Source organism: Trachymyrmex septentrionalis, unplaced genomic scaffold (assembly GCF_001594115.1).
Source record: "Trachymyrmex septentrionalis isolate Tsep2-gDNA-1 unplaced genomic scaffold, Tsep1.0 scaffold8, whole genome shotgun sequence".
Taxonomy (NCBI): Eukaryota; Metazoa; Arthropoda; class Insecta; order Hymenoptera; family Formicidae; genus Trachymyrmex; species Trachymyrmex septentrionalis.
In genome coordinates, this window is record NW_017305987.1 from 538,860 (window position 1) to 550,989 (window position 12,130).

The window sequence follows — 12,130 nt, forward strand, 5'->3', positions numbered from 1 at the left end:
CGGGATAGCACGCAAACTAAGCACATTTCTTACCTTTCGCAATAATTTTAACATTAGTAATATCACTACTTCTTCATCCATCGTTGTAGATTTACAAAAAAAGTTTCTAAATATTTATTTCATTTTTAGATTTAACCAACTCAGCTAAACATGCCATTCTGTTCAGTAAAAATTTTCTCTACCCGTTCCATGTGACCGGAACGTGATGGAATTTTGGTAACAAAATATATGTCACTCTTATAATTCAGTATTTTTAAGTATTTGAAGTAATGTTATAGGTAAGACAATTGCACAAATTATGCATATTACTGCTTTAATATAGTCGCATTAAAATTACGAAATATCGATTAAATCAAGCAAATTAACTTGCGATCGAGGTTACATGCCGTTCCGTTTTCATTCCGTTCCGGTTACATGGGACGGGTAGAAAAAATTCTTACAGAACGGAATTGTAGTGATTTCAAATTTTCTAGCAAGAAATCCATTCCGTCATTCTGATTCCGTGTACATGGGACGACACCCTCAATAGTAATCATTAAAGTCTCAATAGTAACTATTGAATCTTAATAGTTTTTTTTCCGTAAGGGTATAAAAATGTAAATTTAAATCTTTATGGATATAAATATAACAAATAAACGATTTGAGTAAAAGTTTTACATGCTTCTTAGTAATTAATTATTTCGGATTGGCGTAATTAATTTTCCTCCACAACTAACTTTTATTTACTTGTTTATAACAATTAGTTGCAAAATTGATTTTTGGACTAATATACCGAATAGGGGAGGCGCAGCTTTAATGACTTTGACCTTGACATATGTTGTTAAAAGTGATAAATCAGAACATGTTCCAAATAGGATTAATTTAATTTAAATAAATACGGTAAATAGAAGATGTCCGAATTAAAATGAAGTCTGAATTCCGATGAAATCGCTGTTTTACCGATAAAATACGACACATCGACATATCTTTACATACTATTGCTTCAATATCGTACTCGCACATACATACAAATTTTCTAACTAACTAATCTTTCGTATTAAGTATCTAAACCAAATTCTAATTGTAAGTCCTCAACATTAATTGTTCATGTAATCTCTATCCAAACCAAGATTGTTTTATACGTACGAAGTATAAAACTCATATATAAAGCAAACATTATTAGTCGACGTTAAAAATCGATTCAACTTTTAAATCAATTTTGTTTTAATAAAACGCCCAATTTTTGATGCCAGAATCGAATAGCTGATGTCAAAAGTTTTTCAAAACACTGTAACAAAGCTATTTTCCATTAAGTACTTTTCGAGTTATAAGGTTTGAAAGTTACAGTATCGCCAGCATTAGCATTACGCAAAGTGTCCGACTGACGGATAAAACCTCTTGAATGCTGTTCATGATCATGTTCTGGGCTCCTAATCTGTAACTATTTTACACACTTACCGACAGTTGTAGGTGTCGTTGCGCAGCTTTTTCACTATGTAAGATATCTGCGCAACACCGATACGTCGGTAGATGTGTAAAACAGTTATAAAATAGTGTCCCTGGATAATATTTGTCAAGACTAAAGCCACATTGGAGGTTATACTTTTTATTTTCATTTTAACATAAAAACGAATTTTTAGTGCAAAAATGAAAATAAGAGGAATAATCTCCAGTGGCCTTGTTCTTGGCAAATGTTGTCCAGGATATGATCCTGAACAATATTCAAGAGGTTTTAGTCGCTCGGTAGTACTGTAACTTTCAAGCCCTACTTATAATTTAAAAAGTCATGAAAAATAACTTTATTATAGTGTTTTGAAAAGCTTCTCTGACTCAGCTATTAGATTCTGTCATAAAAAATATGGTGTCCTATTTTTAAAAATCGATTTGATCTTAACTTGACTTTGATGACGCCACCCAAGATCAAACGGATGTGATTAGTGAATAGAACTTTTCAAAACCCTACAATTTTTGTTTGAATCGTTTTTCCCAAAAATGCTTTACTTTCGATATATTCGACCGTTTCCAAACTTTTGATACACCCTGTATATCTATATGAAATATAATATATTTTTAAGTATATTCTCTAAAAATGTGTTCTTTAAAAATATTAAAATTAATTGTCATCTAATCTCGTCTCACTTTGGTCAATTTATCCCACACATTTGTAATAAAAAAAATTGTATTCACAAACTTTGTCAGGATAATAATTAATTGATTGTAGCAAAGATTTTCTAAGACATTTAATTTTGGCGTGAATACAGAGATATCGCGATTAATAATGCCAAAGACTCGTCAGACAATAAAATATGTAATAAGAAAAATTTACTCACTAACTTAGTTTTCTTAAAAGTCATTATAAGTAATACAATGCTTCTGAAATCATTTTACAACAAATTATTATTATATCAGCAATCTATGTAGTTTAAAAGAAAAAGATTTTTCTGCCATGTTCTGTTTAAGTTATGAGCATCTTGACAATCAATCCCGTACGACAACGAGCCTCTCTTATACTATGCCAAATAAAGCGCATAACGCTCAAGTCTGATTTAATCATAATTACATAATTGTAATGCAAGTTACCGCGATTGTGGCATGCAAACTGCCGCGGGAGTGTGAGAGAGAAGAAATTCCTTTGTCGTCTCTCTCTTATCGATCCCCAACATATCGTCAATAATACTCTCAAAGGATATTTTATCTCAGCACACAAGCGTCTCATTCCGTAATGTTAACATTATTTGTAGTAGTCTTTCTCAGTTTTTCCTATTTCTTTTTTTTTTCATTTGTAGGAGTACTCTCGAAATTCTCTTTGAGTTATATCTCTGCTGTCAGACAAGTTTCCACAGTTACCGTTGCGAGAAAAAGAATTTGGATTAAGAAAGTTGCCGTGATTCTTAGACGTGAATAAATAGAAATATGACACACCTAGAGGAATTATATCAATTATGCTTTAAGCACTTGATTGATTTATAATAAAAGTTTCAACGTTCCATCTGGATGTCTCTACTTATATCATTCGATTATCTTCGTTAACGTTCGCCTAAAAATAATTATGAGGAAAAAGTAAGAATTCCTTGCTGTAAAAAATACCAGCTAGCCCGAAATTAGCACTGGTACACGAAATTAACATTTCATATTCTCGATCGTTATAACTTGAGCCGACAGACCCACCTTTGACATTCTTATTTCACTGTAACTTCCTACCACGAGCGAAACTTGAAATAATCACATCGCGAATTCATTTACGTGCTAATAAAGCGGTCTTATTACAACACTATATTTATTTATAATGAAATAAACTGTGTCACGGAACCTATCATGGGGCAACAATGCACCGCAATTAAAAATATGCGTTTACAGAGAAGTCTCCACTTGTTACCACACAATTTCATAAAAGCAATGCGACACAAAGGAACGTACTTTAAACGAAACATTTTTTTGCATAATTATATGGAACAAAAATTTTAATAAAGCAACATCGGAGTCATACATTAAATCGAAGTCATACATTAAATTAGGATATCAATTAAGAATTACCTTATTGAGTATTTATATAATAAAATAGGGGGCAAAAATAAACTTAAAAAGTAATTAATTTCCGATTCATTAAAAGAAGAAATTCTTTCTTATAAATTCTTATTATTACATGCATAAGTATGTAAAATTTCTATTGCATCAAAGAGTCAAATACCATTTGCGAGTTTGGCCTATTAACGTAATTATAACGACGATGATTGTAGCATGGCTCTTGAATAATACGTGCTAGTGCTGGTAAATGGTGGACGCAAAGTGGAGCATTTTTTTAATTGCCAGGTAGTCATGCGATAGTCCAAATTAATGCTTTTCGTTGAAATTGGACCAACGCGGCTTGTAAATAGCAATTATAATCGTCCTGTCATAGAATATGACAAGCGGAGACAAATAATACGAGAGAAAAAAAGGAATAATGCACAAATATTTTTTTTAGCGGTAACTATTACAAAGACAAATTAATAGCACCGAGTGTCGTACATAATGCCAGGTAGAATTATCCTTTTACTCATTTTTTTAATGTATGCTTCACCCCCTTTCGACCACCTCTCCTTCCTGGTCTTTTAACTAAACGTATATTTTTACTACTTTAGTCGGTTGACATATCATATTTTATTACTTACCGTATCCAGTTTGTCGGAATAATTCGCGTACAGTTTTGCTGCACGACAAATGTTTCATTAACTGTTGTCATTTCTCATAATGTCATCTAGTGATAACTGTAGAAACAATCGCGCGTAGGAGTGAGATATTTGAGCGTTTTTGTGACATCCGTACTTGTTCCAATATGAAAAGTGGAAGGTAGTCTGCTACGAAGATTGCTAACTTTTAAACGTTAACGTGACGTTTCTCATATTACTCTGAATATAATGTATTTTTACTTTATTCATTTTCAAGAATTTCAAACAATTGTTCTATTCTTAACACACTTATTTATATATAATAACATCATTATTAGCAACATTTCAACATTTTAAATAAATTAATCTTTTTGCCATGTCGAAAAATAGTCCGGTTTCTTAATTAATTAATAATAGAGAATTATAATTTATAAGAATTATTATTTTTATTAATGTAATCGTAGCAACATTATACTATACGTTTGATGCATGTTTTGTTTCGAATAAACAAGTAATTACTCGTTAACTTGCTCTCTAAGATACTTTAATCCTAGCGCTCCATAAAACTATTAAACCCGACTAATTGCAAAGGGCAATTCATAGTATGATGCTCACAGAACAGTGGATCTTCGTGCCAAGTACCATTATTAATATACGACCTGAAAGCAACGGCGATTAACACACTAGTATGTAACTGGTATTAATATTCCGGTACTCACTCCGCGAGCAATTTCAATATCTTCCCTATAACACCATCCTTGCGCTTCGCGAATTGCAGGCCCTGGCAGATATTCTTCAGTAAGCAAGAACGGCCATCGAAACCATGACTGAAACATTTATCAAATTGATAAAATTAATGAGTACAAATAAAATTATTAGGACAAAAAACTTTAAATTAAAATTAATGAATCGTATAATTAATATATTAATGTCAAGACAAACGTTATTTCTTTTACAGTTCTTAATATTTAAGAAAAATAATAATTTAATGAATTAACAAGAAGCTTAATAATTGTCATAAAATTGTTTAAATAAAAAATAAAATAATTAAGAAATTATAATCACATAGGAGTTTAACTTATTGCTGGATAATTAAGAATACTATCGGAAATAGTAGCGGAGTTGCACTTATTCCAACATCCTTAATTATCTTAATTAACTTCATTGCTCAAAAGTTACGTTAAATAAATCTGCATGCATAAATCGATTTCAATTAAAAAAAAAAAAAAAAAAACTAAAAACCATGGTTCACGAAACTGCGGTCAAAAATGGTGGAAATTGGCATGCCGGCGATATTGCATCGCTCGCTACTCGATCTTAGTGATAAGGAAAGACTTCGGTCAGCCAGCCAGAAATCCATTCGCATCATTTTAGTTCTAGCAGTCCGACCGACTCTAAACCATTCCCTTGCCATCTTCTACATTTACTCCCCGACATTCCGCCGCCGTGTTTCCAGTCTCCTCGCGATCGTTGCCGTTTTTGCATTATGCAGCGCAACTATTGCAGTATTTATTACCTTTCGTATACGAGTTCGGCGCATTTATGGACATCTGGGACAGACCGGACGTTCCGAAGCTCACCGGTGGTCGGCAGTTCCCATGCCACCTTAAAGCCTACCGCTTGCGCGAAGATCGTCGTGTAAGGTAAAGAGTTTATCTTGTAGTTTAGGCGATACTGAAAGATTATTTACCATTAATTCCAAAATTAATTTAGCTTCAAACAAACAAATTTAATGCTCGTGTGAAATTCTCGTTACACTAAAGACATAAAGCAAATCCTGAATATATTAAGACATTCTAGTGCAGCTTGATGCTTGATAATATGTATATAAAAAAGAGGTGAAAGAGATAATCAAATATAATTTGAAACAATTTTATTAATCCTTAAACGTTACAATATTGCGGTATAGCAGTCAATTCGATTGCTTATAATTTTCACAAAAATGAACATATTGTAAAAAAAACTTTTTTTCAATCAAATACTCGACATTAAAGGACATAATAACCCCAAGCAATGTGTATGTGCATCTTTATTAATAAAAAAAGATATAAATAATAAAAAACGTATTAGAAAAATATTGAAAACAGAAAATCAGGTAGATATGTCATAATGAAAAGACATTTGAAGGTTGATAGCTATTTGAATACTCCTAATTGCAATCTAGATTTTGATTTCAGCTGTTCAATTACACGTGAGCGTGAGCAAAATAATTTTAGATGACTTCTGCATTCCGTATGTGCAAAGAGAATCCTTCTTCGGAAACAAAATTGAGGAGGGAGAAACGCGAAGTCGCGCAGGATCTCGCGTAAAATTTTACCTACAACTTCCTCGGAATCCAAAATCATAAGTTCGTATCAAAGGATCGTGAGCGTATATGAAATTGCCGTAATCTTCATGAGGGAACTTTGTGAATTTCCGATCAGCCGTTCAATTCCCCATGGTAGAAGCCGAAATCGGGCGATTCTCGTCTTATCCGAATTACTGTTGCGAATTATTCCGTTATCTACGTGAAAACAGGTTCAGGCGTTACTGTGACTCTCTTGTGCCACGTAAGAATGTATTATTTTCCACCCTTCGCTGCGAGGATTTCTTCTTCGTGATTCAATCTTTATGTTCGCCCATAAATAACGAGACATTTATCGTAAAACTGCGTTTCCATGTCACGATTTTCTCGAGTTATTCCCTGATTATTCGGGCGAGCAACATTGCGAAAATCTTCCACGTCACTCGTCGATCTTTCATAAACGAAATTCTCAGACAGCAATTTGAACATATTCATAGATGCTGTTTGACTTGAAATATTTGAAAGGTTGTTAGAAATTTAATAAGTTTTATTATAAGATAATGTCACACCTCGTGACAATTTTTTAGTCTTGTTGTTATTCTTTCAACCCTCCGTTTGCAATCTAAGTTTTTTGTTGACACAAGCAAAGTTCTACTTTTTCTCATTCTCATTTTGTTCAAATCTCAATTTTTATTAAATAAAGATTTTAAGATGATCCTAAAGCCTCCTGTTTTACCACGTAAGCACGTATAATTTTTGTATAAGAAATACTTTTTTTTCTCTTTCACTGATTCGAAAATCCTTTTCCAGGATTAAAGTAAACGCATTAATACGTGTCTGGATAGTGGAGTCTATGTCAAAAACGATCAAAAATTTCAAAATGAATATATTTTTTATCATTTCTTAGTGGCGTCTCAAGCTGTCAAGTCGTGACAACATTTGCTTGATATGAAAGCTTTGCAACTTGTACGTACAAAATAGTGATATCCAGACACAGTTTACACGAACAAACAACGTCGAGTTTTTAGAATTAGACTTAGACGCTTTATCGAATTTCTTATACGAAAATTGACACGTACGTGTGACTGTATCATAGATTGCGTGAGATATTTCTGTGGTAGTATAAAAAAACATGTCGATGTGCGCGGCGCGACTTCTGGTGATTTCGTCGGAGATCGAGCTTTGCTTTAGGATCCCCAAGTTAAAAAACTATTTGGTAATATAATAAAAATGTGAAAAGTAACCTTGAATTTTATTTAAAAACCTAAAACAACTCGAGCTGAGCAAAAAAGATTGCAGGCGGAAGATTAATGAGTACTTACAATTAGAATTAGTAATTTAAATTTAATTACGCAAAACACAACGCACACGATTGAAATTAATAAATTAAAAAGAAATATTTAAAATATACAGACAACAAAATTAATCTTATGCATTTGCTTGACTGCAATTGTCTGTACTTAATGCTCGATTATTTACTAATGCATTCATCTCGTGTCTAATTGTAGCGCTCGATTTCCGATGTTTTCTTTTTTGCAAGAAATCGCCGCGGATAGAATGGCGAGGCAGAAACCAGCCGGTTCCGCAATGCCTATTAACCGTGCGAATCGCCTGGGTATTGCTCTCTAGTGTAAATGCGACAGAAGGATGGTGTCGTCTGGATCTGGCAAGCCGTTTGTCAGTGTCCCGCCATCTTACCGTGTTGTAGCCGTCCCTGTTTCTTAGCAGCCGAAAATACGATAAGGCAATCGGATTTATGCGCAGCTTGCCAGACCGCCAAGACGAAGTATGTATGTGCACCGGATCGTTGTATGCTGCATAATTTTCCGCCTGCGTTCAAAACGTAGTGTAAAACGCTTGGGCAGGCAGATAAAACGTTCTCAAATAGAACGTAATTTTGCGCGTTCCTTTATTCGTCGGAATTTTCAAAGATAAATCTTTCAATGGTAGAAAGCATGGAACGTTGATGCATAAAAATAACAGTGTAAATCTGCTTTTCAATTATATCGAATTACACACACATAGTTCGTCAGTATACCCGTTCAAAATATAGATAAATTATTTTTTACTATAACTTTGTTACTATAACTTTGTTACAATAAACTTTGACACAGACTTATTAATAAATATATGTATTTTTAGATAAATCTGAATTAATTATTATTATAATTAGATAAATTTAAGTCAATGAATTTCAGCAATCTTCTTATAATGTTAATATGATCGTCTCATACAATATTTCTTTCTTAAAGCATCATTATTCCAAAATAATCGTAACGTTTACGTATAACGAAGCTTCGATTAAAATAATCTGTTAAATATGTATGCTCCTATATACAGTAATGTACGTAGACGGGATATAACGAGACAACGTTGATTCATGCATATTGATTCTAAGCTCTGTTCTCGTCCTGTATATCGGATAATGTACATGGTAAACACGGCGCGTATCACATCGATACTGCGGTGTACTTCGTTGTTTGTAAGTGCACTGGATCATTACGAGTTGCATAATTCTTCTACTGTATAAGCTAGCTTAAATGCTAAGATTTTAGAGACACATCCGCTTTTTTTTTAGAGCAAGATTTTTATCAATATAATACAAGAGCATAATGTATGCCTATTTTTTAGGAATAAAGATGTTTTAAACAGAATATTTTAAGTCAGCAAATTAATGTAAATATGCAACATCTATTTTAATAAATTGCAATCTTACAGAGATTAATAATAATCTGTAATATTTGTAATTTTAATTATTTAATTAATTATATTGATATATGTATACAATACATCGAATTGCATATGTCTCAATCCTGTTTCTTGAAAAATACTTATTAATTGGCAATTATTGATCCTGATATAACTTTATAATTTACACAATTTGACAATTATTCCAATATAACTTTGTAATTTGTGCAATTTGCATAATGTATAAATATAGACATTAAATTGAAACTAATTTAAATTCGAAATTAGTCTTAAATTAAAGCATCGAATTAAATTCAACTTGAATTCGAAATTGAATTCGAAACCGTTTAATTAATTTCGTAAAAAAGTTATGACTGACTCATCTCTTTTAATTTACATTAATGATAATGTCGAACATAAAGTCGTCGAGTTGCCAGATCCAGCTGCTTCGCAATAATACTGTTTTCTCCGAATAATTAACCAACTATGACGCATCGGTCCTAACACGACACTCCGAATATACCAAAAATTGATGCAACTCCGTGTGTTAAGGCATTTGTGGCACCTGGTGTAGGTACTTACGTCGCGAAGCGTATAGCTTCATCCCGTATTAATGCTTCGTGCTACAACGTGTTTCAAAATATGCCCACCATCCGCGACTTCGTGCCTTTTAAAGCGAAAATACGGGAAGCTCCGATCGGTTTACATTAGAGCCGGTCTCGTGTACGTATGGCACATAAATTCACCTTCTCTCGCGTTGCAGCGGCGCGACGGAGGTTACTTACATAAACAGTGCCACCTATGCGCCGTACGGGGATGATACGAGAATGTTATATAACATTGATTTTTATGGCTTTTTACGATTCGCTTGATGGTAGATCCATTTACCTATTTGTCATTCACGTGCGTACATCTCTTTACTATTCTAAATTGCGAGTAATGCTTTTTCTTATAAATATATTGATTTCCTTCTATTTTACATATCATATTTCATTCAGCCAAGGATAGGCTTAATTCATACTTTTTTTAATATCTGGGCTGGACATGTATTAAAAATACTCTTATTAAAAAAGCAATATTTGTAAAAAAATTATATTTTGTATTTTAAATACTAAGATTGATAATTAATCTTTTTTTATTTGAAATAATTTGAATTACAAAATATATAAAATTTTCAATTTTTCGACTTTAAATACGAAAAAATACGTAATACTTTCATGTGCTCCATTAAAATACTAAATACAAAATACACTTGTATTGCAAAACTGTTTTAAATCAAGATACATGCTCAGTCTAATATCACTGGGCACGTATTCATACACAATATCACAATTCATTACATATTCCATATAACACAAACATTAAATATGTAAAAAAAAGGCATTATATTATCAAGTATATTTTGTAGAAAAAAACTAAAGACTATGCCTTAAAAAAAGAAGTGAAATCGAAATAATATTTCAAGTATCTTTATTAAAAAGGTTCCATAGAACACAGTTCTCCGAGCGGCATCTTGAAGGCATACTTGTGATGTATACGTCCTTTAAATATCCTCTAAGACTGTGACGTATGGGATAATTTTTTATAATTATAATACACTATACAAAGCATGAATGACATTTAAAGTGTATTAAGTATAACAACACATCAAAATGAGAAAACGAAATGCAATAGATAGCGTAATGAGAGGCGCAGAAATTGGAAATTTACATCGATAACAAAAGTAGAAAATTATAGAGATAAAAAATTGAAAATGAACTGTAAATACTTGATGCCTTTTTTTACATTTTTAATATCTTTTTCGATAGATTCTAATTTTTGCTAAGTTCTTGTAATTAATAATAATACATTTTGTATTCATATTTAAAAACTAATACTGTAATAACGACGATAAAGGTAATAATAAAAATACAGATATTTGAAAATAATTAAAAGAATTATGATAAAGTTTCTACTAAGTAAGTACAATATTTATCTCACTGTGACATTCGTTCTTTAGTGATAACTCGAGCAGTAATTAACGCGAAGTGCTACTTCAAGTTTTGAATATGACAACATGTTTAATGTAACTTTTCCGTATTTGTCGTGCATATGTAGAAGAAATGTGAAAAAGTGTGGGAAGAAGTTGCCAATAGTGTGGAAAAGTGACTAGATAATATAGACGAGGAAATAGATGACATAGATAGATAATAAATATCATAAATAACTAAATAAATAAAGTAGATAGATAAAAATAATAATATACGAGCAATGAGAGCATTAATACAGCGCGGGAATGGGTGCGCAATGTATTTCTTGTGAATTTGTCATCACATAGCATAGTTTGGAACACAGCTATGAATTTAAATGGTAGAATATAAAAATCTTAGATACAGAAAAACAGCTGAGTAAAAGGCTCATTCCTGCTGAATATTTAATTGCAAATCAATAATTCGAATTTACAATCAGATACAGAATTTTTGCATCACTCTTATGTGAGCATCTCAGAGAAATTCACGTAGTTGCGTTATGTATTTACCTTTAGCTGATTGTTTTTAAAGATGGACATTATAAATATTATAATAGTCTGACTTATAATTATTTATTGCTCTATACGGACGTGGATCTCTGAATAAAATTTTGACGGTCATTGCTTGTCTGACTTCCATCTGGATAATACAATTGTATAAACAATTTTATATTTTATAGTTAATGTATAATAAAATAAAATTTTTACGTCTTGTAATTGTTTTTTTTTCTTGTAATTTGATTTGCTACGTTTGGAATAACGTATTGTGATCTATGGAGACGGAGGGTGAGTAAAACAAGTATTCATAGAATTAATAACAGTATAACTAATATCTTTGCCTATTGTAAAGAATTAATATATTATTTGACTATTATATAAATTGCGCATCAATTTCCGCGCTGTACTAACGCTCTCATTGCCCATATACAATACTTTGTTATCATTTTTAATTTCAAGAGTTCTATGAATATTTAAATTATGTTTGTATAGATAGATAAATAAAATATAAAATACACACACACA

General features: G+C 31.9%; 1 protein-coding gene across 1 annotated transcript in view; it reads right to left on the reverse strand.

Moving 5' to 3' along the window:
• Positions 1 to 4,677: 4,677 nt before the first annotated feature.
• The window catches only part of LOC108754386, a 13,610-nt gene continuing 6,157 nt past the window's right edge, over positions 4,678 to 12,130 (reverse strand). The window contains exons 2-4 of the mRNA XM_018496639.1: positions 5,644 to 5,801; positions 4,847 to 4,954; positions 4,678 to 4,786 (exon numbers count right to left, since the gene is read on the reverse strand). Coding sequence (XP_018352141.1) covers positions 4,678 to 4,786; positions 4,847 to 4,954; positions 5,644 to 5,801 — 375 coding nt within the window. The remainder of the gene's footprint in view (positions 4,787 to 4,846; positions 4,955 to 5,643; positions 5,802 to 12,130) is intronic.